Source organism: Bombina bombina, chromosome 3 (genome assembly GCF_027579735.1).
Source record: "Bombina bombina isolate aBomBom1 chromosome 3, aBomBom1.pri, whole genome shotgun sequence".
NCBI lineage: Eukaryota > Metazoa > Chordata > Amphibia > Anura > Bombinatoridae > Bombina > Bombina bombina.
In genome coordinates, this window is record NC_069501.1 from 246,536,163 (window position 1) to 246,563,887 (window position 27,725).

At 39.8% G+C, this 27,725-nt stretch overlaps 1 protein-coding gene across 1 annotated transcript in view; it reads left to right on the forward strand.

Annotated features, from left to right (window-relative positions):
- The window catches only part of RILP (Rab interacting lysosomal protein), a 119,856-nt gene that overhangs the window by 78,822 nt on the left and 13,309 nt on the right, over nt 1-27,725 (forward strand). Inside the window, exons 5-7 of the mRNA XM_053706230.1 lie at nt 3,785-3,945; nt 6,464-6,586; nt 25,585-25,668. Of these exons, the coding sequence (XP_053562205.1) occupies nt 3,785-3,945; nt 6,464-6,586; nt 25,585-25,668 (368 nt within the window). The remainder of the gene's footprint in view (nt 1-3,784; nt 3,946-6,463; nt 6,587-25,584; nt 25,669-27,725) is intronic.

Genomic DNA, 27,725 nt, shown 5'->3' on the forward strand with positions numbered 1-27,725 from the left:
TGCTGCCCCAAATTACCTATTAGGGTTGTTGGGTCCCCAAAAATAACCCCAACCTTAATAAGAAGAAATGGTAAACCAAGGAGTAGTAAAATGTAGTGGGCGCTCGGTGTATCAGACTAATAATATGATATATTTAGACTATAGGTACTATACCGAAATAATTGTAAAGTTGCCAATACGATATCATTGGCAGAGTATATCAATCAAAACAAGTATCCCTATATAGATAGTTGTTTTCACAGTGCTTATAAAAATAAAAATAAAAACATTCAGTGTTGGACAACTGTTAGTGTTCACACAGTAATCGTTACAATGTATATAGTAAAGCAGTTTCCTAAGTAAAAAATATTAATAACAATACCAAGTAAATAAGACCTATATACAAAATCTTATTAAATAGAGATTCGCAATGGACAGAAAAGTTGTGCTAGTTAACTTTTATCACCATTTGTGACTAAAAAAAAGGTTAAGCACAAAGTAAAAAAATGCAATTAGAGATGAGGTTAGAGTCCATAGGTGATACTGTGTGGAAAGCCAAAAGGGGGAATCCCAGTGCTAGGAGTCACACTTTCCCTTCAGGGGATTCTACTTACTCTCCTTAACCTCAATCCGTATGAGGTAAGTGTTGCGCAGGGTAAGTAGAATTAGAAACTTTCCTTTTTCTTTCCGGTGTCCCAAGACTTGTCACTGTCTCGCTTTCAGGTATTCCGCTCACATAAATGGATGAGAAGAAAGTGGAGAACGATAATAGTGCAACCCCGTTATGTAGAAGGTTATATACACAATATATCAAAAGAATATACAGTAGTCCTTAGGACTACTGTATATCACGCTGCTAGTGCTAGACTTTGGCACTGTAGGCTGCTGGTGTATTTTATTATTATTTCTTTTATACTGACTGTCACATTTTTTTGTGCTCCTGATACCGCACTAGTTGTAATATATTGCGGTCACGCTAAAATCAGGTTTTAATCTATTTTGCCAATAAAATACCTCATAATTTACTGAGGTTGTAAAGTGTGAGTAATATTCTTTTGATATATTGTGTATATAACCTTCTACATAACGGGGTTGCACTATTATCGTTCTCCACTTTCTTCTCATCCATTTATGTGAACGGAATACCTGAAAGGGAGACAGTGACAAGTCTTGGGAAACCGGAAAGACAAAGGAAAGTTTCTAATTCTACTTACCCTGCGCAACACTTACCTCATACAGATTGAGGTTAAGGAGAGTAAGTAGAATCCCCTGAGGGGAAAGTGTGACTCCTAGCACTGGGATTCCCCCTTTTGGCTTTCCACACAGTATCACCTATGGACTCTAACCTCATCTCTAATTGCATGTTTTGACTTTGTGCTTAACATTTTATTAGTCACAAATGGTGATAAAAGTTAACTAGCACAACTTTTCTGTCTATTGCAAATCTCTGTTTAATAAGATTTTGTATATAGGTCTTATTTACTTGGTATTGTTATTAATATTTTTTACTTAGGAAACTGCTTTACTATATACATTGTAACGATTACTGCGTGAACACTAACAGTTGTCCAACACTGAATGTTTTTATTTTTATAAGCACTGTGAAAACAACTATCTATATAGGGATACTTGTTTTGATTGATATACTCTGCCAATGATATCGTATTGGCAACTTTACAATTATTTTGGTATAGTACCTATAGTCTAAATATATCATATTATTAATCTGATAGACTGAGCGCCCACTACATTTTACTACTCCTTGGTTTACTATATATATATATATATATATATATATATATATATATATATATATATATATATATATATATATATATATATATATATATATATATATATATATATATATATATATATATATATATATATAATCTATATCAAAATATGAATCCGCCCTCCTGGGTTAACGACCTGAGCTTGCACTCAAAATATACACCAAACAATAAACAGTGAAGTCTCAGACCTTTTTGAAACGTGACAAGTTTAATTTAACGTTTCAGGGATGTTTCTCCCCTTCTTCAGAACAATCAAATGGTGTGAAGCACCCTCTTAAATAAGGCAATAATTACAAAGTGATTACCTCTTCCCCTCTGTGAAAGCGCCAAAAATCAAGCGTTACAAACAGTGAAAAAATCGCCAAACCAGAAGTGGTATTACAAGCCACTTCCGGTCTGGAGTTACAAACATAAAGAAGTCTCAAAATGTGATACAAATACATCAAGATCACAAACTGCTACACTGCGTGCAGAAAAAGCAGTTATAAATCATTGTTTTAGATGCCATGTAAAAGAATACCGGACCGAGTGTCCTCAACTTACCCGGAAGTGGGGCATCATGGTGTATGTGAGTGTTATACATAGCCAGTTCCTGAAACCGGAAATGGGGCATGTCATAGTAACATAATCAGAATAGAGCTTAATAGTCACATACACGCTAAATCACAATACTAAAACTTGAGAACTGCTTAACATAATGGCATAGTCTAGTGTAAACCTATAGGCAATTTAAAGGGACACTGAACCCAAAAAAATTATTTCGTGATTCAGATAGAGCATGCAATTTTAAGCAACTTCCTAATTTACTCCTATTAGCAATGTTTCTTCGTTCTCATGCAATCTTTATATAAAAAAGAAGGCATCTAAGCTTTTTTCTTGGTTCAGAACTCTGGACAGCAGTTTTTGATTGGTGGATGAATTTATCCACCAATCAGCAAGGACAACCTAGGTTCACCAAAAATGGGCCGGCATCTAAACTTACATTCTTGCATTTCAAATAAAGATTCCAAGTGAATGAAGAAAATTTGATAATAGGAGTAAATTAGAAAGTTGCTTAAAATTTCGTGCTCTATCTGAATCACAAAAGAAAAAAAATGGGTTCAGTGTCCCTTTAAGCTACTAACTCACACAAAAGATGAAAACTTTTGTGAATAAATATGTATCAAACAAATGCAGTATATACGTGCTCACAGGATCATCATGAAAGAAAAAATAGACAAAACATGATACTGACTGTGAACAATAGACTATACAGGTATATATAGTAGTCTGTGTCATACAGTATTTTAAATGTACTCATTAACTTGGTACACTATAATAAATGTATACAAATCATACAATGTTGATGGATACACTGGTATAGATCCAAAATGGGTTATTTAGCAGAAAGGTGTCTCATGTGGTTATCACAGCTGTATAATATATCATATTATATGCGGGTGTTGAGCATTTATCAATTACCTTTGGTTGTTGAATTCTATATGAATACTCAGTACAATTTGTCGGCCTAGGGATGTGCTGGGAAGTGTGAGACAAACTTAATAAGAACAAGCAGTAAAAAAAAATGTTTTATTGGTAACTGAGAATAAAAAAGTCTAAACAAAGAACAGCTGCTACACACTTTGCATATGTGTGTGAGAGAGAAAGTGTGTTATTGGGCGTTGTTATATCTAAGCCCTAGAACAATTATTTGGTATCTGAAAGAAATAGATTAAGAAAAACACAGATGCAGAAGAAAAGCTGCTCCCATACTTCACCACACTTTACAAGTACAATGAGCATTATGGGATATTTTACCCTCTGCCCTAATTTTGACACCCCATATGAAAAACCACCAACTTGCTGGATGCACCTTACATTGCAGAGCCATCTGCTGGTTGTTTTTTAGCAGTTGCAATTGTAAAAAGATTTGTTGACCTTAATAGTGATTTACCAAAAATGTTTTTTGTGTGCTTCTGCTATGGAATTATATTTTTCCCCACTGTGTGACTTTGTTACCAATTTTATAGAACGCCGTGGCATTAGGCAATGAGGAACAGAATTCGACTGAAGGCAAAAAATCAAATGAACTGTGCTTTACCAAGGAAGATGTTAAGCAGATTGTGCAGGAGCGTAATGAGCTGAAGACAAACTTATTTCTTGTAAATGAGGAGCTGCAGTATTATCAGAGGTAAATTGTTTTTTTTTTCTTTTCTTAATTGAGGTTCTGTCTCTGACTGATTTGAACATTACATGTGTAAATCTGCTTTACATATATTGAAGTTTTTTTTTCTTTATTAAAATGCAGCCAAATTTAGCTTCTTTTATTATGTATTTACTTGCCACCCCAGTACCCACCCCCCCCTAATTTCTGCAGCGGATACTTTCACAAATAGTACCGCTACTGAATATGCCATTATTTTTACTGAAGGCTCACCCCTATTAAAGTGGATGTAAACTCAGCGATAGCACACAATGCGAAAATCTTTAGCACACAAAAATAGCATAAGGTTAAGTCATCATTTTTTTGAATTTTTTGTTCCGCTTTTTGCATAGTGATTGACACTTAACCCGACTAATGATTTTCCTTACCCCGTGGCGTCTAGCCCCTTTACCCAAACGTCATTAGTTCTTTATGCGCATGCGTATTTTCTTTGCGCATGCGTAAACCTAACACCTTGATTTGGAAGCGCTGCGCGTTCACGCTGTTCGCATGCGTAGAGAAAACCCAGGAGCCACAACATTTTTCAACTGAATCAATCGCATGCGCAAATCAGTCAGTCAAATTTAAACGCATGCGCACAAAAACAAAACAACATGAACGAGCATTGATGATACGTCATAGAGCGGGTGGGACAGCTCTAGACGTTATGAGGAAGTACACAGCAAAGTAATGGATGGGAGGAGCGAAAAGAAAAAACGGAGCTAAGTATAAATCTTGATTATAATCTTGGATTTTCAAATTATTAAAAAAACAACAAAGCGGTTTTGCTATTACAGTTAGGATTAATCAATATTTATTACTAACAATAGTAAAATTTACATTCACTTTAAGAGTTGCAGGAGCAAATTATTACATGCGTTAAGACAGAAAAGCTTGTGAACAAGCGTTAGATGGGTGGTAAGGGGCGGTTGACCGTCCTTTTTATGGGCTAGACCACTTAATGGGGGGTGCTTTAGGTAGAGGCGGTCGACTAATGGATCAGGATCAGTAATACAAAGGTAAAATGTTGCTGGACATAAATAATGCTGAAAATAATTATGTTCTAGGTATGCAGTTAAAGATGCAAAGCTATGTTTTGTTCAATGTAAGTTTGACACTTTAAAGTAGTAGCTGGTGCTACTGCTACAAGCCAGCAGCAGCACAAAAAGAAAATTGTTTCATTTTCTTTCTTTTCTTTTTATGGGGTCAGGACTGGCCAAAAGCAAAGTTAATCTTGCCTACTTATTGGCTGACGCCAAAATCAATTAACTGACAAGGTGATTGCTAAATGTTTATTGAATAGTGTAAATTTGAACTTAAAACATTACCCTGCCTGTAGTAAAGCCTTTTCTGCCTATAGAGTAACAGTTTTTTTTTTTGCTGTACAAACAAATGTGGTGAGACATCTCCATCATTGTTTAATTGCGGCATAATATCCAAAAGAAGATTTTCAGCTCCTCAAGGTTTCTGTGAATTGATTGATCTGAATGTGTAGGAGCAGCAGAGAGCTGTGGTCATGACCAGTGTCCTGATTATGATAGTGAGTCCTATTTTTTATTCTTTGTACACTGCTGGCCATGCTTATAGTACTCATGTGTTTACCATTATCTACCAGTGTATGCTGCCATATTTGCTTTCATTAATTAAAACTACAGACACAGCTAAGTGGCTAAATTGGTTCAAGAGGGAGATCATGTGGTAAATAATTACCAGTTTGCTATCTGTTCTTAGATGTGCACAAATGAGCATTTCCTATTAGTTTAAATATCAGTATAAACATCCTTAACATAAAATGCAAATACATATTTTTAATATATTTTAATGTTCCTTATGTAAGGTAACCTAAGTATAGCTAAGTCTTGCCTAGTGGTCACACACTTCACACCTGTGTTGTGATTACATTGTTCTGAATAATGTTGAATTATGTTATGAATCCAGATACCTTGCTTCATATCTAACACCCATTGTCAAATTCTGATAGTGATAGAAAATATAGCCAATGAAGCTAATGTATATGCACAATATGATGTATTTAGTTATAGTCACTTTCTAATAATTTCTAGAATCACAGCTTCTTTTACATACAACCCCCCCTCTTCTTCTTTTGGAATGTGTTTTAGTACGAGGTTGTGTTTAGCTATGATTGCATCTTTAATGCTTAAATGTCTTATATCACAAAATGTAAACAACCTACTTTATTTTACCCAATGAACTTATTTTCACTGTAGAATGTAAGAGAATATTCTTTGTAGTGATTGGTGTATATGTTATATCAGAAATCACTTTACCATCTTTGGATGTCTCGCCACCTGCTGTATTTGAATTTGCTATTTACTTTAACCTATTTGTCATTCAAGCATGGAATATAATAAAAGTATTTACTTATATTTTCATGTCTGGGAAGTACCTGTAACAATAGCATAAAAATACACGTGTAGTAAAAAGATTGAATTTTTTTGTGAAATCACAATACTAAATTGTCTCAGTTGTTGGATTATTTTTTCAGAGAGTTACTGAATGATGAGCGGATTCCAAGTCTTCTCTTGTGTGGGATGAAATCAGCAATAAGGAAACAACGGAAAAAGATCAAAGCCAAAATGTTGGGAATTGTGGAGTCTCCAACCAGCAGGTCTGAGACCTATATTTATTACAAACTATAGTTTAGCTAAATTATTTCTAAATTTATCTTATTTGGAAGTTTTTTCGTCTTTAGTTACTTGTGTGCAAATTCCATGTAAATGGCCATCATAATTTTTTTTATATGTGCATTTTATATATCAGAAAGTAAGTACTTTATTCAGCGTACTTATATATATGATATACCTGTAAAAAAAAGATTTCACATTGGTATTGCGCAATTAGTATAAAGAGTGCTCGCTACTTTTGTGTCCGTTGTTTACTTGGTTGACTAGTCATTTGGAGACCATGCATGTTCATTAGCATATTAGTTATTGGGAGCACCCAACAACTATGATGTAAAAAGAGGGTGGGACCGCTATATTTGTCAGGTGGACAAAGGACTAGGAGCATAAGGGGGCAGGGAAAGATTTTAAACAATGCAGCGGTTAGTGTATTTCTTTCCTAAGATATGGTGAGTTCACAGAATCATCAATTACTAGTGGGAATATCTCACTCCTCGCCAGCAGGAGGAGGCAAAGAGCACCACAGCAAAGCTGCTATATATGTCACTTCCCTTGCCCATAATCCCCAGTCATTCTCTTTGCCTGCGGTGCAAGGAAAAGGTGATGTTTTAGGTGTCTGATCTACAATCAAGATTTTATTATTTTAAAGCAGAGTAGGTTTGCTCTGATCTTTTCTGGGGTTTAGTCTCTTCAGTAGGGCAGTGGTGGCTTTTAAGCAATTGGGAACTTGTAGGGTACAATCCCTTCTGCGTTTTCCCAAACATTGTTTCTGCCCTATTCAGATAGCCTGAGTAAGCTTACTCAGTCTCATCTTTCGTCCACAGGTCCATGTGAGGGATAGCTCCTCTTAAACCAGGTGAGCTGTCCTGCTGCCGGACAGTTGAATTTTAAGGTAAGTGCCAATGTTATTTTTTTTTATGTAGGAAGAATCTAGCACTTATTCAGCTTAAATGCTGCTTGGACGTATATTTTACTTTTACTTCCTAGGAAGTTTTTTTGTGGCAGCTAGCAGGCTCTGTTTATGAGGAGAGTTTTTAATTTATTGGTGGCTCAGTTTAATATAAACTGTTCTGTTTGGGGGTACATGTTTTTTCCACACTTTTTGGCTGTGTTTGCTGGGACTGCTTCTGTTCAAGGCAGTTCCGTTTCTGAGGCTGGCTGTGTGTTTTCACGCAGTTTTTTGCTTGCTGTTTGCGCTGCAGTGTCAGACTCCGTAGTTGTTGTACTTGTTATTTCGGAGGCTCTGTAATCCAGGAAGCCTCTCGTTCAAACCCTTTTGTTACTAGCAGTTTCTGTGAAAACTGATTGTTTTTCAGTTAGCAGGTCAAGTAGGCACTTCAGCAAGATTGCTGAGGTGTAGAGGGTGCCTGGGGCTGGTTGTGTTTTCTGTTCCTTTTTTTTCTGACTTTATTATTTAAAGTAACAGTAGCACATTTTTTCCCTTATATTTGTTTTATATAAGAGTTAAATCAAATTTAAATAATATTTTAATTTATATTTTTAAAAATGTTTTATTTTATTTATTTTTTGTTTACTTTGTGTGTAAGATGGACCAGGAGGCCTTGCAGAGTGTTACCTGTAGCCTGTGTTTTAATGCTCAGGTGGAACCCCCAGTTCCTTTTTGTAAGAACTTTGTTTTAGGAATAGACTTTTTTCCTGAGCCATCATTAGATAAAGCGGATGCTGTTCAGGTGCCTCCTGTACCAGATTTGCCGCAGCTTTCTTCTCAAGCGTCCCAATTCTTTTTGTCTCCACGTGCAGTGCCCTGCGTTTCCTCTCATGCTCCAACTGGAGTTGCCTTGCAAGATATTGCTGCCCAGGTATCCTCTGCGGTATCTGAAGGCGTTGTCTGCTTTTCCCATGCTGCAGGGAAAGCGCAAGAGGAAAGTTATAGAATCTGTGAATAAGGTTTCTAATTTTACAAGGGTTAATCAGAGTGTTTCTTCTCAGAAGTCTAAGGAACAGTTTAATTCCTTCTTCTTATTCTGAAGTTGTTTCCTTCAGGTTTAAGCTGGAACACCTCCGTCTGTTACTTACGGAGGTTTTTGCTACTTTAGACGACTCCGCAGGGAAGTATTTCCTGTTCCAGACCGTGCATCTCAGATTTTTGCACAGGAGTGGGAGAGACCTAAAAATTCCTTTTTCTCCATCTTCAATTTTCAACAAAATGTTTTCCTATTTCTGACTCTATTATGGAGTTGTGGCAAACGGTTCCTAAGGTGGAAGGAGCAATTTTCACTTTGGTTAAGAGGACCACTATTCTCTTAGAGCAGTGCTTTCCAAACTGTGTGTCGGGACACACTAGTGTGTCGGCAGCAGTGTGTAGGTGTGTCCCTGCTTCAGCACAATTTTTTTAAAATTTAATTATTTATTTTTTTTATTGTTTTTTGGTTTCTGACTTTCCACCTGCCTGCTACGCATATCACATGGTTGACACGTAATTGATACCTAGTGGGTCACAGATCATCTTAACCAATTGGCACAGCTCAGTGGGAACTGAAACTATTACCATTGGTGGATTTGGTGGCACATTGGCTCCTGACTGCACGTGTAGTCTCCTTAATTGGCTTGTGACTGCAAGTGTAGCCAGTGAGTGGGACAGCAGTGTGTTTGCAGCGCTGGCAGTAGTCAGTTGGACTCGCAGAGCTCTGAGGGTAGCAGGTTAAACGCTGAGCTGAAGTCATAAGTCAGTGTTGTTTTTTTTGCAGCTAGCTCCCAGTAGTGCATTGCTGCTCCTGCTCTTGATATATGGATAGGAAGTGGAAGCTTAAAAATGCTTGATGATATGTGAGTGTCTTTATCTAATATTACACCAAATATTCCGAAACTGTGTTCATCCCATCAACCTCATACATCCCATTAAAATATTAAGTAGCTATTGGTGATATTAAACTTTTTTAATTCTTGCACATACATACTGTTACTTGTAAATACATTTTGTTATTATATAATTTATGTATGTGTCTGTATCTTTTAAAACAAGTTAGTTTAACCTCCTTTTTGCCAGTACAACTGAATTACTGTGTCACAAAATGATGTAGGTCTACAAAGTGTGTCACCAACCTGAAAAGTTTGGAAAGCTCTGTCTTAGAGGATAGTTGTTATTTTAAAGGATCCAATGGATAAGAAGTTGGAGACTTTATTTGAGAAAATGTATATTCACCAGGGTCTTCAATGGCAGCCTGCGGTGTGTATTGCCACTGTTATCAGTGCAGCAGCTTACTGGTTTGATGTTTTATCTGACTCTATTCAGACAGATACTCCTCTTGAGGAGATCCAGGATAGATTAAGTCTCTTAAGTTAGTCAACTCCTTTTATTACGGATGCTTCTTTACAAGTTATTAAGCTGGGAGCAAAAAAGTCTAGTTTTTGCTCGCAGACCGTTATGTCTTAAATCCTGATCTGCGGATGTTTTCATCTAAATCCAAGCTCTTAGCGTTTCCTTTTAAGGGTTAGCCTGGTTTGGCTAAAACAAAAAAATCTGATATCACAGGTGGAAAAGGTTCTTTTTATCCTCTGGATAAAAGTAATAAACAGGACGTCATAGTTATTTTCATTCCTTTCGTAACTTTAGAGGTTAGCCCTCTTCTTCTTCCTCCAAGCAAGAACAATCCAAGTCTTCCTGAAGTCTAGTCAGTCTTGGAACAAGGTGAAATAGTATAAGTAATCCGCGGCTGACTCCAAGTCATCATGAAGGATCAGTCCCTCGAATCCTGTAGGAGGCAGACTTTCTCTTTTTGTTCAAGCCTGGTTACGAGATGTTCTGGTCCCTTGGGTGGTGGACTTTGTATCCCAGGGGTACAAGATAGAATTCAAGACCTCTCCCCCCCAGAGGCAGTTTTCTTCTCTCACGTTTATCTGTAGACAATAGTAAATCCTTTTGTCTGTCACACCGCACGCATGTGCAGTCCTTATTAGAAGACGCCGAACACAGCGATATAAGTTCATGGTAATTACATTATGTGTATATGCACCTGAGGAAACGGTCATTGAAGACCAAGAAACGTTGTGCTAATAATAAATTCTTTTTATTCTTTTAACTAAGACTTTTGTGCCACAATCTTTTATTCCTGTATACTCGCACTGTGAGCCTTGGTTGAAGGATAACTCTGGTTACACCACTGACCTTAGCTCCCTGGAGAGTGTTGCAGTGGAAGGTTTATACATCAGACGTTGGTTGTCTTCCAGCCCAGAGGATTACCGGATACATATGGACATCGGATCCAGAAAGTACATGAGTGTGAGTCAGCTGGACGACTCTTAAGAGTCCAGGAGGCGCTTGTGACACTTCTCATTCATGAATGGCGTGTTTTTAACTACTGATTGTGCACTATGGTGGCGCCTTCTTTGTTTGTATCATTTATACATGTTTAAAGAGAGGCATCCTTAAATTGTCAATTTGTGCCCTGGGGGTAATGGTTCCTGTTCCTCCGCAGGAACAGGATCTGTGCTTTTACTTAAATCTGTTCATGGTTCCCAAAAAAGAGGAAATTTTCAGACCAATGCTAAATTTGAAGTGTTTAAACAAATTTCTCAGCGTACCAACCTTCAAGAGAGACTATTTGTTTCCATCCTTCCCTTGGTCCAAGAGGGTCAATTCTTGAAACCATAGACCTAAAGGATGCGTACCTTCATGTTTTTATTCATAAGGATCATCACAAGTTTCTGAGGTTTGCCTTCTTAGACAATCACTTTCAGTTTTGGGGCATTGCAGTGGCGCCTATCTGGACGACTTTCTGGTTCAGGTGCTGTCTTTTCAACAAGCAATATCTCATTCGGAGATCTTGTTGTCTTTTCTCCAACATAGGTGTGTCCGGTCCACGGCGTCATCCTTACTTGTGGGATATTCTCTTCCCCAACAGGAAATGGCAAAGAGCCCAGCAAAGCTGGTCACATGATCCCTCCTAGGCTCCGCCTACCCCAGTCATTCTCTTTGCCGTTGTACAGGCAACATCTCCACGGAGATGGCTTAGAGTTTTTTAGTGTTTAACTGTAGTTTTTATTATTCAATCAAGAGTTTGTTATTTTGAAATAGTGCTGGTATGTACTATTTACTCAGAAACAGAAAAGAGATGAAGATTTCTGTTTGTATGAGGAAAATGATTTTAGCAACCGTCACTAAAATCCATGGCTGTTCCACACAGGACTGTTGAGAGCAATTAACTTCAGTTGGGGGAACAGTGAGCAGTCTCTTGCTGCTTGAGGTATGACACATTCTAACAAGACGATGTAATGCTGGAAGCTGTCATTTTCCCTATGGGATCCGGTAAGCCATGTTTATTACGATCGTAAATAAGGGCTTCAAAAAGGGCTTATTAAGACTGTAGACTTTTTCTGGGCTAAATCGATTGATTATTAACACATATTTAGCCTTGAGGAATCATTTTATCTGGGTATTTTGATATAATAATATCGGCAGGCACTGTTTTAGACACCTTATTCTTTAGGGGCTTTCCCAAAGCATAGGCAGAGCCTCATTTTCGCGCCGGTGTTGCGCACTTGTTTTTGAGAGGCATGGCATGCAGTCGCATGTGAGAGGAGCTCTGATACTTAGAAAAGACTTTCTGAAGGCGTCATTTGGTATCGTATTCCCCTTGGGGCTTGGTTGGGTCTCAGCAAAGCAGATACCAGGGACTGTAAAGGGGTTAAAGTTCAAAACGGCTCCGGTTCCGTTATTTTAAGGGTTAAAGCTTCCAAATTTGGTGTGCAATACTTTTAAGGCTTTAAGACACTGTGGTGAAAATTTGGTGAATTTTGAACAATTCCTTCATGTTTTTTCGCAATTGCAGTAATAAAGTGTGTTCAGTTTAAAATTTAAAGTGACAGTAACGGTTTTATTTTAAAACGTTTTTTGTACTTTGTTATCAAGTTTATGCCTGTTTAACATGTCTGAACTACCAGATAGACTGTGTTCTGAATGTGGGGAAGCCAGAATTCCTATTCATTTAAATAAATGTGATTTATGTGACAATGACAATGATGCCCAAGATGATTCCTCAAGTGAGGGGAGTAAGCATGGTACTGCATCATTCCCTCCTTCGTCTACACGAGTCTTGCCCACTCAGGAGGCCCCTAGTACATCTAGCGCGCCAATACTCCTTACTATGCAACAATTAACGGCTGTAATGGATAATTCTGTCAAAAACATTTTAGCCAAAATGAACACTTATCAGCGTAAGCGCGACTGCTCTGTTTTAGATACTGAAGAGCATGACGACGCTGATAATAATATTTCTGAAGGGCCCCTAACCCAGTCTGATGGGGCCAGGGAGGTTTTGTCTGAGGGAGAAATTACTGATTCAGGGAACATTTCTCAACAAGCTGAACCTGATGTGATTGCATTTAAATTTAAGTTGGAACATCTCCGCATTCTGCTTAAGGAGGTATTATCCACTCTGGATGATTGTGACAAGTTGGTCATCCCAGAGAAACTATGTAAAATGGACAAGTTCCTAGAGGTGCCGGGGCTCCCAGAAGCTTTTCCTATACCCAAGCGGGTGGCGGACATTGTTAATAAAGAATGGGAAAGGCCCGGTATTCCTTTCGTCCCTCCCCCCATATTTAAAAAATTGTTTCCTATGGTCGACCCCAGAAAGGACTTATGGCATACAGTCCCCAAGGTCGAGGGAGCGGTTTCCACTTTAAACAAACGCACCACTATACCCATAGAGGATAGTTGTGCTTTCAAAGATCCTATGGATAAAAAATTAGAAGGTTTGCTTAAAAAGATGTTTGTTCAGCAGGGTTACCTTCTACAACCAATTTCATGCATTGTCCCTGTCGCTACAGCCGCATGTTTCTGGTTCGATGAGCTGATAAAGGCGGTCGATAGTGATTCTCCTCCTTTTGAGGAGATTATGGACAGAATCAATGCTCTCAAATTGGCTAATTCTTTCACCCTAGACGCCACTTTGCAATTGGCTAGGTTAGCGGCTAAGAATTCTGGGTTTGCTATTGTGGCGCGCAGAGCGCTTTGGTTGAAATCTTGGTCGGCTGATGCGTCTTCCAAGAACAAGCTACTTAACATTCCTTTCAAGGGGAAAACGCTGTTTGGCCCTGACTTGAAAGAGATTATCTCTGATATCACTGGGGGTAAGGGCCACGCCCTTCCTCAGGATCGGCCTTTCAAGGCAAAAAATAAACCTAATTTTCGTCCCTTTCGTAGAAACGGACCAGCCCAAGGTGCTACGTCCTCTAAGCAAGAGGGTAATTCTTCTCAAGCCAAGCCAGCTTGGAGACCAATGCAAGGCTGGAACAAGGGAAAGCAGGCCAAGAAACCTGCCACTGCTACCAAGACAGCATGAAATGTTGGCCCCCGATCCGGGACCGGATCTGGTGGGGGGCAGACTCTCTCTCTTCGCTCAGGCTTGGGCAAGAGATGTTCTGGATCCTTGGGCGCTAGAAATAGTCTCCCAAGGTTATCTTCTGGAATTCAAGGGACTTCCCCCAAGGGGGAGGTTCCACAGGTCTCAGTTGTCTTCAGACCACATAAAAAGACAGGCATTCTTACATTGTGTAGAAGACCTGTTAAAAATGGGAGTGATTCATCCTGTTCCATTAAGAGAACAAGGGATGGGGTTCTACTCCAATCTGTTTATAGTTCCCAAGAAAGAGGGAACGTTCAGACCAATCTTAGATCTCAAGATCTTAAACAAGTTTCTCAAGGTTCCATCGTTCAAGATGGAAACCATTCGAACAATTCTTCCTTCCATCCAGGAAGGTCAATTCATGACCACGGTGGATTTAAAGGATGCGTATCTACATATTCCTATCCACAAGGAACATCATCGGTTCCTGAGGTTCGCATTCCTGGACAAACATTACCAGTTCGTGGCGCTTCCTTTCGGATTAGCCACTGCTCCAAGGATTTTCACAAAGGTACTAGGGTCCCTTCTAGCTGTGCTAAGACCAAGGGGCATTGCTGTAGTACCTTACTTGGACGACATTCTGATTCAAGCGTCGTCCCTTCCTCAAGCAAAGGCTCACACGGTCATTGTCCTGGCCTTTCTCAGATCTCACGGATGGAAAGTGAACGTGGAAAAGAGTTCTCTATCTCCGTCAACAAGGGTTCCCTTCTTGGGAACCATAATAGACTCCTTAGAAATGAGGATTTTTCTGACAGAGGCCAGAAAAACAAAACTTCTAGACTCTTGTCGGATACTTCATTCCGTTCCTCTTCCTTCCATAGCTCAGTGCATGGAAGTGATCGGGTTGATGGTAGCGGCAATGGACATAGTTCCTTTTGCACGCATTCATCTAAGACCATTACAACTGTGCATGCTCAGTCAGTGGAATGGGGACTATACAGACTTGTCTCCGAAGATACAAGTAAATCAGAGGACCAGAGACTCACTCCGTTGGTGGCTGTCCCTGGACAACCTGTCACGAGGGATGACATTCCGCAGACCAGAGTGGGTCATTGTCACGACCGACGCCAGTCTGATGGGCTGGGGCGCGGTCTGGGGATCCCTGAAAGCTCAGGGTCTTTGGTCTCGGGAAGAATCTCTTCTACCGATAAATATTCTGGAACTGAGAGCGATATTCAATGCTCTCAAGGCTTGGCCTCAGCTAGCGAGGGCCAAGTTCATACGGTTTCAATCAGACAACATGACAACTGTTGCGTACATCAACCATCAGGGGGGAACAAGGAGTTCCCTGGCGATGGAAGAAGTGACCAAAATCATTCTATGGGCGGAGTTTCACTCCTGCCACCTGTCTGCTATCCACATCCCAGGAGTGGAAAATTGGGAAGCGGATTTTCTGAGTCGTCAGACATTGCATCCGGGGGAGTGGGAACTCCATCCGGAAATCTTTGCCCAAGTCACTCAGCTGTGGGGCATTCCAGACATGGATCTGATGGCCTCTCGTCAGAACTTCAAAGTTCCTTGCTACGGGTCCAGATCCAGGGATCCCAAGGCGGCTCTAGTGGATGCACTAGTAGCACCTTGGACCTTCAAACTAGCTTATGTGTTCCCGCCGTTTCCTCTCATCCCCAGGCTGGTAGCCAGGATCAATCAGAAGAGGGCGTCGGTGATCTTGATAGCTCCTGCGTGGCCACGCAGGACTTGGTATGCAGATCTGGTGAATATGTCATCGGCTCCACCTTGGAAGCTACCTTTGAGACGAGACCTTCTTGTTCAGGGTCCGTTCGAACATCCGAATCTGGTTTCACTCCAGCTGACTGCTTGGAGATTGAACGCTTGATCTTATCGAAGCGAGGGTTCTCAGATCCTGTTATCGATACTCTTGTTCAGGCCAGAAAGCCTGTAACTAGAAAGATTTACCACAAAATTTGGAAAAAATATATCTGTTGGTGTGAATCTAAAGGATTCCCTTGGGACAAGGTTAAGATTCCTAGGATTCTATCCTTCCTTCAAGAAGGATTGGAAAAAGGTTTATCTGCAAGTTCCCTGAAGGGACAGATTTCTGCCTTGTCTGTGTTACTTCACAAAAAGCTGGCCGCTGTGCCAGATGTTCAAGCTTTTGTTCAGGCTCTGGTTAGAATTAAGCCTGTTTACAAACCTTTGACTCCTCCTTGGAGTCTCAATTTAGTTCTTTCAGTTCTTCAGGGGGTTCCGTTTGAACCCTTGCATTCCGTTGATATTAAGTTATTATCTTGGAAAGTTTTGTTTTTAGTTGCAATTTCTTCTGCTAGAAGAGTTTCAGAATTATCTGCTCTGCAGTGTTCTCCTCCTTATCTGGTGTTCCATGCAGATAAGGTGGTTTTACGTACTAAACCTGGTTTTCTTCCAAAAGTTGTTTCTAACAAAAACATTAACCAGGAGATTATCGTACCTTCTCTGTGTCCGAAACCAGTTTCGAAGAAGGAACGTTTGTTGCACAATTTGGATGTTGTTCGCGCTCTAAAATTCTATTTAGATGCTTCAAAGGATTTTAGACAAACATCTTCCTTGTTTGTTGTTTATTCCGGTAAAAGGAGAGGTCAAAAAGCAACTTCTACCTCTCTCTCTTTTTGGATTAAAAGCATCATCAGATTGGCTTACGAGACTGCCGGACGGCAGCCTCCCGAAAGAATCACAGCTCATTCCACTAGGGCTGTGGCTTCCACATGGGCCTTCAAGAACGAGGCTTCTGTTGATCAGATATGTAGGGCAGCGACTTGGTCTTCACTGCACACTTTTACCAAATTTTACAAGTTTGATACTTTTGCTTCTTCTGAGGCTATTTTTGGGAGAAAGGTTTTGCAAGCCGTGGTGCCTTCCATTTAGGTGACCTGATTTGCTCCCTCCCTTCATCCGTGTCCTAAAGCTTTGGTATTGGTTCCCACAAGTAAGGATGACGCCGTGGACCGGACACACCTATGTTGGAGAAAACAGAATTTATGTTTACCTGATAAATTACTTTCTCCAACGGTGTGTCCGGTCCACGGCCCGCCCTGGTTTTTTTAATCAGGTCTGATAATTTATTTTCTTTAACTACAGTCACCACGGTACCATATGGTTTCTCCTATGCAAATATTCCTCCTTAACGTCGGTCGAATGACTGGGGTAGGCGGAGCCTAGGAGGGATCATGTGACCAGCTTTGCTGGGCTCTTTGCCATTTCCTGTTGGGGAAGAGAATATCCCACAAGTAAGGATGACGCCGTGGACCGGACACACCGTTGGAGAAAGTAATTTATCAGGTAAACATAAATTCTGTTTTCTACGCTCCCACGGATGGAAGGTGATTCTGGGAAAAGGTTCTCTGGTTCTTGCTACAAAGGTAGTGTTCTTGGGGATCATAATAGACTCAAGGTAAAAAGAAAGTCATGCGCTAAGAGATTAATATCAAACACCTCTCTAAAAGACTGCTTCCCCAGAGTGTTGTCTAAGAACAGTGATAAGCAAAAAACTAGGTATAGAGAGGGCGCCACAGGCCAAAGATATCACAACTTCAATTATTTGCACTAACAAATGTATCAAATGTTCATAATATTATTTAATAAAAATATCACAATATAATAAAGATGTGTAGAAATAAAATCACAATAGAAATTGGGACGTCTCCCTATAAAATCATTAAAGTCACCTAAAATATTCAGGTGTGATTGACAAAACCTGTTACATTCACATTTGTGTTAATAAAAAACAGACTAATATCCAAAAAGATGAAGGTATAAGATGTTACAATGTCCGTTATATTAGATAGTACTTTTCAATTGCAAAAAATAAATTGTTACAAAGTGTTTTGTATATATGCCACCTTTAGTGCGTATTTTAATGCTTACAAGCAAATACTGCTCCACTGATTATTCAGTTATTCTATAAGCAAACACAGAGTTTATCTGAGCGGATAATGTTCTCTTCAGAGCAGAGATATTTTTTGAAAGGTCACAATTTTCAATGTCTAATAGATGGGTAATACCTGTATCGATTTGAAAGTTCCAAGCTGGTATAACGGTATCTTACCCTTTATTGTTGTGGGTGTCTTACCCAATCTTTCAGTGTTGTGCTTCTCCTCTTACTCGGAATTGCTTTCTCAAAGACTGGTTGCACGTGACCGCCAGTGTCTGACGTCACAGATTGATCTCCGTTTCAGCAGGGCAGATAGAGGCTTAATTCTAGAGACTGTCAGCCGTTGATATCCAGCACATACACTTTAGTAGATAGTAGAAAACTAAACACCTGCACTTAGTGCTAGTTTGCACGCAGGAAGAACGTAGTATCAGGTATTTTACCCTCTGGCTATCAGCTCTGATCCTCCGAAATGGTTAAAAAGGAAAAAAGTGAATAAATATAACCAGGTTATTTTTTTAAAAAGTCTAAAGACCATAAAAGGATATTAGTAGTGACTTCCTGTGGGCGGAGCAACCGGGTGGCAGCAAGGAGAAAGAGCTCTGCAAAAGCAATTAATCGCTGCCACCAGCTAACCCATGCTACTTTTCTTGCTGAGCAGGCATCCTTATTTATGCGGGCACTTGCTGCAGCTGAAACCTGATGCGTGAAGGGCCCCTACATCACGCCCTTGCCCCTGAGAAGAGACGGCAGTAAAACTGCCTACACCATCTTATAAACAGCAGCTGAGGCCTCCTATAATCCTGGATGCAAAGTAGGATTCAACATGCTGATGTGCAAAGATAACCTCATCCAGGAACTGACAATGCTGTTTACACCTTCACTGGACAGATTGCTATCTGCCTGTTCAGAGTTATGCCAGGAAGTTCAGGGAGTTGTGAGAGGCACCAAACTGATAATGACCATGTGTGAAGATCACAAGGAAAATTCTATTACTGAGTTCCCAATACAGCGTGGCTATGTGAAGTATGCTGACAATCTAACTCTACTCATATTGGACTCTCATAAAGGCTGCTCAGAGGATATATCTCTTGGATCACTGAGACTCCCGCCTAAGACTGCAGAAACATGCCATGAGGTCAGTTTAAATGTAACAGACTTGTGCCTATTTAATTTACTGATGTCAGCTCCTGAGCTACTAGCAGCTGGCAGCTCTCAGAGGAACCCTCAGTGTTATAAACTTACGAGACCATTCCAGTGGAGCAACACGTGGGCAGACTGTCTGGATAGAAAAGATGTAAAGCTCTGCAGGAACTTTTCAGGGACAGCTGCAATATATTTCTCATTCCACACTTGAAGCAGTTTATGTCCTGTTCGCTCATGCTTTGTTTGCAGCGTTCATCCTCTCCCTGCTCGTGTAGGAGTTGGATGATATCCTTTGCAGAGATAGGGTATTAATTCACCCCCCTCATGTTTGGACTTCCATAAGGGACTGCTTTAAAGAGATGGCAGTGCACCATCATTTTACTTCTGACTTATGACAGGTTGCTTACAACCTTGATAAAAAATATGCCTGCAATCCTTTTTATTTTATTTTGAATATTCAACAGCAAGTATTCAGCAATGCAGATTGTGTTCACTCCCTATCAATGCTGTCTCAGTCATCACATTGAATGAAACAATTTGCATTTTATACTCTGATACCTCATTTTGCTTTCTATGTGTATATGTAGGAACATATGGTTTCCCTTTCTTAGAGTTACATACTAGAGTTAACATATTGATGTTGCCCAGTTTCCCATGCTGAAAACTCCTGATTTGTTTCCACAGTATAACCTAGACATTGGTATTATTGCTTATAGATTTTGTTAATGATTTCTTAATCCTGCCTCTTTTTTTTATTGTAGGATGCAATTTGTATTTTCTATTCTGATATACTTCAGTTTACTCTATATGCAGAAGCATGCTGTATTACTTTATTAGAATTGTTTGCAGTCTCATGCATCACTTGTGTTTTAATATACTGGGATTGCCCAGTCTCTGTTTCCACAGTATAGCCTAGACATTAGTAGCATTACTTAAACATTCCTGTTAATTATCTTTCAGTGCTGCCTCTCTCTTCATATTGAATGATGCAACTGTTTTTTCATGCCTTGGCTTACCTCATCACATATTATAAAAGCCTGCTGTTTCACTTTATTAGTTTCATCTACAACGACTTGTATGGGTGGGTATGTATGTATGTGTATGCGTGTATGCGTATATATATATTTGCACAACTGAATGTAACTTGGTTTCTTTGCTATGTGAGCATCACATATACATATATTTCATCTTCTATAAAGCTGCATATTACCTGTTATACCCACTGCAACGAGAATTAGTATACCCTTTTGTGCGTACCACCAGTGTTAATATTTGGTTTTACGTTTTGTTGTATGTTTTGTCCTGTTCTTAGTTGTTAATATAAAAAAAAATTAAGAGGCACAGGTTTAGTATAAAATGGTACTCGACTAGTCCTTTATGTACCTCTCAATGTTCAGATCTCTTTTATACAGTCTCAATCCTTTGTATTCAGATTTGCATAGTCCATATATACCTTTGAGCAATATTCCACCTTCTTCTGTAACGCTCAATGGCAACTATACCACAAATGTTAATATACGGATGTTTAGTATGTAGCATTTCTTTAATGTCTTATAACTATGCCTTGTAAATGCTGATATATATCTCCTTGTACCTGTGTTTCTTTAAAAAAAAAGGATATTAGTAGTATATTGCCCAGCAATAATAACAGTGCCACACAAGCGACATGTTTTGCCCTTCTCAGGGCTTTTTCAAGATCCTTGAAAAAGCTCTGAGAATATACCTATTGATTTTATAGGGAGACGTCCCAATTTCTATTGTGATTTTATCGCTACACATCTTTATTATATTGTGATATTTTTATCAAATAATATTATGAACATTTGATACATTTGTTAGTGCAAATAATTGAAGTAATGATATCTTTGGCCTGTGGCGCCCCCTCTATACCTAGTTTTTTGCTGATCATAATAGACTCCCTATTAATGTCGATTTTTCTAACAGAGGTCAGAAAGACAAAGTTTTTCTTGTCTTGCCCTTCAGTCCTCTCCTCGGCCGTCAGTGGCTCAATGTATGGAGGTAATTGGTCTGATGGTGGCTTCTTTGGACATCATTCTGTTTGCTTGGTTCCATCTCAGGCCTCTGCAGTTATGCATGCTCAGACAATGGAACGGGGACTATGTGGATCTATCTTTGCGAATAGATCTGGATCAGGAGTCAAAGGACTCTCTTCTGTGTTGGTTGTCTCAGGAACACTTCTCCAAGGGAATTTGCTTTTGCAGACCCTCCTGGGTGATTGTAACCACGGGTGCCAGCCTTCTAGGTTGGGGAGCAGTCTGGGGCTTGTTGAAGGTTCAGGGTTTATGGACTTGGGAGGAGGCAGTTCTCTCCATAAACATTCTAGAGCTGAGAGCAATTTTCAATGCTTTTCTGGCCTGGCCTCAGTTAACTTTAGCCTGGTTTTTCAGATTTCAGTACCACCAGGGGGGAACTCGGAATTCCTTGGCCATGTCAGAGGTGGCCCAAATTATTCAGTGGGCGAATGTCTACAACTGTTGCCTGAGATCCACATTCCAAGGAGTGGAAAATTGGGAAGTGGATTTTCTGAGCCAACAGACTTTTCATCTGGGGGAGTGGGAACTCCACCCGGAGGTGTTTTTCCTGTTTTATTCCTCAATTGGGGACAGCCAGATCTGTATCTCAGGGCTTTTCAGCAAAATGCTAAGCTCCTGTGGTACGGCTCGAGGTCAAGAGATCCACAGGTTTTTTCCTTATAGATGCTCTGGCGGCCCTTTGGAATTTCAGTCTAGCAAACCTGTTTCCTCTGTTTGTTCTATTGCCAAGAGTCTTTGCTCGGATCAAACAGGAGAGGGCGTTGGTGATTCTCATAGCACTGGCGTGGCCTTGCAGGACCTGGTATGAAGACCCAGTGGGAATGTTGTCTCTGTCTTTGTGAAGACTACCTCTGAAGAAGGACCTCCTGATTCAGGGTTTCTTTCTTCATCCAAATCTCATTTCTCTGAAGCTGACTGCTTTGAGATTAAATACTTAATTTTTTCTAAATGTGGTTTTTCTCAGTCGGTCATTGTCGGTCTATTGTTTTAAAAGATAGATAATCCCTTTATTACCCATTCCCCAGTTTTGCATAACCAACACAGTTATATTAATATACTTTTTACCTCTGCCATTACCTTGTATCTAAGATCCTTCCTTCTTCCAGCCCCCTGATCACATGACTGTTTATTATCTATTGACTTGCATTTAGTATTGTCTTATGCTCTCTTAAATAACTCCCTGTGCATTAACACAGTGTTATCTATATGACCCACATGAACATACCAGTCTCTTGTGAAAAGGAATTTAAAAAACATTTGATAAGAGGCAGCCCTCAAGGGCTTAGAAATTAGCATATGAGCCTACCTAGGTTTTGTTTCAAATAAAAATACCAAGAGAACAAAGCAAATGTGATTATAAAAGTACATTGGAAAGTTGATTAAACTTACATGTCCTATCTGAATGAAAGTTTAATTTTGGCTAGACTGACCCTTTAATACTGTTACTAGGAAAATTTATCATAAGATATGGTATTTATATCTTTATTGGTGTGAATCCAGAGGCTACTCTTAGAGTAGAGTCAGGATTCCTAGGATTTTGTCCTTTATCCAGAAGGATCTGGAGAAGGGTTTGGCGGCTAGTACTCTGAGGGGTTAGATTTCTGCTCTGTCTATTGTGCCAGACGTGCAATCTTTTTGTCAGGTCTTGGTCAGAATCAGGCCTGTGTTTATACCTGTTACTCCTCCTTGGAGTCTTAACCTTGTTCTTAAAGTTTTTCAGCAGGCTCCGTTTGAGTCTATGCATTCTTTAGATATTAAGATGTTCTCTTGGAAGGTTTTGTTACTTGTGGCCATTTCTCCTGCTCGGAGAGTTTCTAAATTCTCAGTGTTGCAGTATGTTTTCTTATCTTTCATTCTGATAAGGTGGTTCTGCGTAGTAAGTTGGTTTTCCTGCCTAAGGTTATTTCAATCAGGAATATTGATCAGGAAATTGTTGTTCCTTCTTTGTATCCTTGTCCTTCTTCTCATAAGGAGCGTTTGTTGCACAACCTAGATGTTGTGCGGGCATTGAAATTTTATCTACAAGCGACTAAGGATTTTCGTTAGTCTTCTGCTTTGTCTGTTTGTTTCTCTGAGAAACAAAAAGGACAGATGGCTACGGCTACTTCTTTTTAGTTTAAGAGTTTTATTTGTTTGGCTTATGAGTCTGCGGGACAGCAACCTCCTGAGAGGTTCACAGCTCATTCTACAAGGGCTGTTTTCTTTTTCCTGGGCTTTCAGAAATGAAGATTCTGTGGAACAGATTTGCAAGGCTGCAACTTGGTCTTCTTTTTTTCATACTTTTTCCAAATTCTATAGTTTGTCTTTGCCTTGGCTGAGGATTTTTTTGGGAGGATGTTTCTTCAAGTAGTGGTGCCTTCTGTTTAGGTTACCTGTCTTGTCCCTCCCTTATCATCTGTGTCCTCTAGCTTGGGTATTAGTTCCCACTAGTAATTGATGACTCCGGGTGCTCACCATATCTTAGGAAAGAAAACATAATTTATACTTACCTGATAAATCTATTTATTTCCGGATATGGTGAGTCCACGGCCCACCCTTTATTTATGACAGTTATTTTTTACTAAAACTTCAGGCACCTCTACACCTTTGTGTTATCTTCTTTTTCCATTTTCCTTTGGCAGAAAGACTTGGGATTATGGGTAAGGGAAGTGACATATATAGCAGCTTTGCTGTGGTGCTCTTTGCCTCCTCCTGCTGGCTAGGAGTGCTATTCCCACTAGTAATTGATGATTCCGTGGACTCACCATATCCGGAAAGAAAGAAATTTATCAGGCAAGTATAAAATATGTTTTTATATATAATTATTATGAAAGTTACTTATTGGCTAAAAGGAATCTGGCTCTGAAAAGATATGAATGCACATGTGTGTGTATATACAGTAGCTTACAAAAGTGAGTACACCCCTCACATTTTTATAAATATTTTATTATATCTTTTCATGTGACAACACTGAAGAAATGACACTTTGCTACAATGTAAAGTAGTGAGTGTACCGCCTGTATAACAGTGAAAATTTGCTTTCCCCTCAAAATAACTTAATACACAGCCATTAATGTCTAAACCATTGGCAACAAAAGTGAGTACACCCCTAAGTGGAAATGTCCAAATTGGGCCCAGAGTTTCAATATTTTGTGTGGCTACCATTATTTTCCAGCACTGCCTTAACCTTCTTGGGCATGGAGTTCACCAGAGTTTCACAGGTTGCCACTGGAGTCCTCTTCCACTCCTCCATGACGACATCACAGAGCTGGTGGATGTTAGAGACCTTGCGCTCCCCCACCTTCCGTTTGAGGATGCCCCACAGATGCTCAATAGGGTTTAGGTCTGGCCAGTCCATCACCTTTACCCTCAGCTTCTTTAGCAAGGCAGTGGTCATCTTGGAGGTGTGTTTGTGGTCGTTATCATGTTGGAATACTGCCCTGCGCCCCAGTCTCCGAATGGGGGGGGAATCATGCTCTGCTTCAGTATGTTACAGTGCATGTTGGCATTCATGGTTCCCTCAATGAACTGTAGCTCCCCAGTGCCGGCAGCACTCATGCAGGCCCAGACCATGATACTCCCACCACCATGCTTGACTGTATGCAAGACACACTTGTCTTTGTACTCCTCACCTGGTTACCGCCACACACACTTGACACCATCTGAACCAAATAAGTTTATCTTGGTCTCATCCGACCACAGGACATGGTTCCAGTAATCAATGTCCTTAGTCTGCTTGTCTTCAGCAAACTGTTTGCGGGCTTTCTTGTGCATCATCTTTAGAAAAGGCTTCCTTCTGGGACGACAGCCATGCAGACAAATTTGATGCAGTGTGCGGTGTATAGTCTGAGCACTGACAGGCTGACCCCCCACCCCTTTAACCTCTGCAGCAATACTGGCAGCACTCATAAGTCTATTTCCCAAAGACAACCTCTGGATATGACGCTGAGCACGTGCACTTTGGTCAACCATGGAGAGGCCTGTTCTGAGTGGAACATTTCCTGTGAAACCGCTGTATGGTCTTGCCCACCGCGCTGCAGCTCAGTTTCAGGTTCTTGTCAATCTTCTTATAGCTTAGGCCATCTTTTTGTAGAGCAACAATTCTTTTTTTTTAAACCCTTATAGAGTTCTTTGCCATGAGGTGCCATGTTGAACTTCCAGTGACTAGTATGAGAGAGTGTGAGAGCGATAACACCAAATTTAACACACCTGCTCCCTATTCACACCTGAGACCTTGTAACACTAACAAGTCACATGACACCGGGGAGGGAAAATGGCTAATTGGGCCCAATCTGGACATTTCCACTTAGGGGTGTACTCACCTTTGTTGCCAACAGTTTAGATTATTAATGGCTGTGTGCTGAGTTATTTTAAAGGGGACAGCAAATTTACACTGTTATACATACTGTACACTATATATATATATATATATATATATATATATATATATATATATATATATATATATATATATATATATATATATATATATGTATACTGTACTGTATATATATATATATATATATATATATATATATTGTTTGACTACAGCTTTGCTTTTCTTTCTACAGTGATGAAGAGGATAGTACATGGACACAAACATCCGGCACAGACTGTGTGGATTCCAGGCCCAGAGACTCCAAAATTAGGAGCTTGTAAGTTTACTATTCACTTCAATGGTTCTCTCTGTAAACAACTAAAAGTAAACGTATTTACAATGTAAATTATTTTCCTTTTAAAATAGACAAATAACAGTCAATTGCATGGCCATTTAACAAGTTGTAACCAGAAACTAAGAATGAGGTGTGACTTCCCAAAAAGGCATCTTTCTTTCCTAAGATATGGAGAGTCCACAACTTCATTCCAGGAGGCAAAGAGCACCACAGCAATGCTGTTAAGTGTCACTCCCCTACCCATAATCCCCAGTCATTCTCTTTGCCTTTGTCAATGGAGGAGGTGAAGTTTGGTGTCTGAAGAAATTTAATTCCTTTTTTGGGTACTTTACCCTGCAAACAAGGATTTGGGTTTAGCGGAGTCTACGTCAATCTCTTCAGTAGAGTAGTGGTGGCTTTAAGCAGTTAGGAAGTTGTGAGGTGGTCCTTGCTTTGTTTCCTAACATATTGCTGCCCTAGTTAAAGAAAGCCAGAGTGGGTTACTCTGTTCTTTCTTTTTTTCTACAGGTCTCTGTAAGGAGTATGTGTTGTTTCACACTTTGTCGGCTGTCTTCCTGCCGGACAGCTAGATTGCAGATAAGTGCTTTTTGTCTTCTAGGTATGGAGACTTGCACTTCATGAAGATAGTTAAAGGGACAGTCAACACCAGAATTTTTGTTGTTTAAAAATATAGATAATCCCTTTATTACCCATTCCTCAGTTTTGCAAAACCAACACTGTTATATTAATATACTTTTTTACTTCTGTGACTAACTTGTATCTAAGCATCTTCTGACCACCCCATATCACATGACTTTTAGTTATTATCTATTGACTTGCATTTTAGCCAATTAGTGCAGTTTCTGACACTAGCCACAGGCGTGATCACAATGCTATCTATATGACCTACAAGAGCTAGCTCTCCCCTGCTGTGAAAAGGAAATAAAATAGAGGCGGCCTTCAAGGGCTTATAAATTATCATATGTGCCTTCCTAGGTTTGCTTTCAACTAGAATACCAAGAGAACAAAGCAAAATTGTTGATAAAAGTAAATTGGAAAGTTGTTTAAAATTACATGCCCTATTTGAAAAATGAAAGGTTTTTTTTGGACTTGACTGTCCCTTTAATTCTACAGTAAGGATATGGCATTCTTGCAAACAGTTAACTCTTATTAAAGGGACTTAATAATCCTTTATGTTTAGGATTTATGGGGCAGGTGCAGGCATATGTATCTGAAGGGTTAACTTCTCTTATTCTGGGGATATTTTGGCTCCTATGGTTACTTGTTTCTTGTAACGTGACAAGACTTTTACTGGGCATAGTGATTTTCACAGTTTGGCAGTTTATTGCGGCTAACAAGTTAAAGACGGCTTGCTGTGAAATCCGTTATTAAGAGGATCAAAGTGGACTTTTATTTCACTGAGGCGACAGTTGGAACGCGCGTTTTTTGTTTGTTGCGCAGTTCCCGGTCATGTGACTTCCCGCTCTTCCAATACGGTAAGACCTTGTTTGGACCTGGTCTGGCAGAAATAATTTCTGATATTACTGGTGGAAAAGGGTCTTTTCTACCACAGAAGAAGAATAGACCTAAGGGACGTCAAAGAAATTTTCATTCCTTTTGTAACTTCAAAGGTCAAAAGCCTTTCTCTCCCTCTCCAAGCAGGAGCAGTCCAAGTCCTCTTGGAAGCCCAATCAGTCTTGGAATAAGGGAAAGCAATCAAAGAAACCCTCAGCTGAGTATAAGTCAGCATGAAGGGTCGGCCCCTGATCTGGGATCGGATCAAGTGGGGGGCAGACTTTCACTGTTTTGTCAAGCATGGATACAAGATGTCTCAGATCCCTGGGCTGTGGACATAGTGTCTCAGGGTTACAAAATAGAATTCAAAACTTTCCCTCCCAGGGGCAGATTCCACCTCTCAAGATTATCTGCAGACCAAGTAAAAAGAGTGGCATTTTTGAACTGTGTTCAGGACCTTTCCTCCCTGGGAGTGATTGTTCCAGTTCCAGTAAGGGAACAGAGTCTAGGATTTTATTCAAATCTGTTTGTGGTACCCAAAAAAG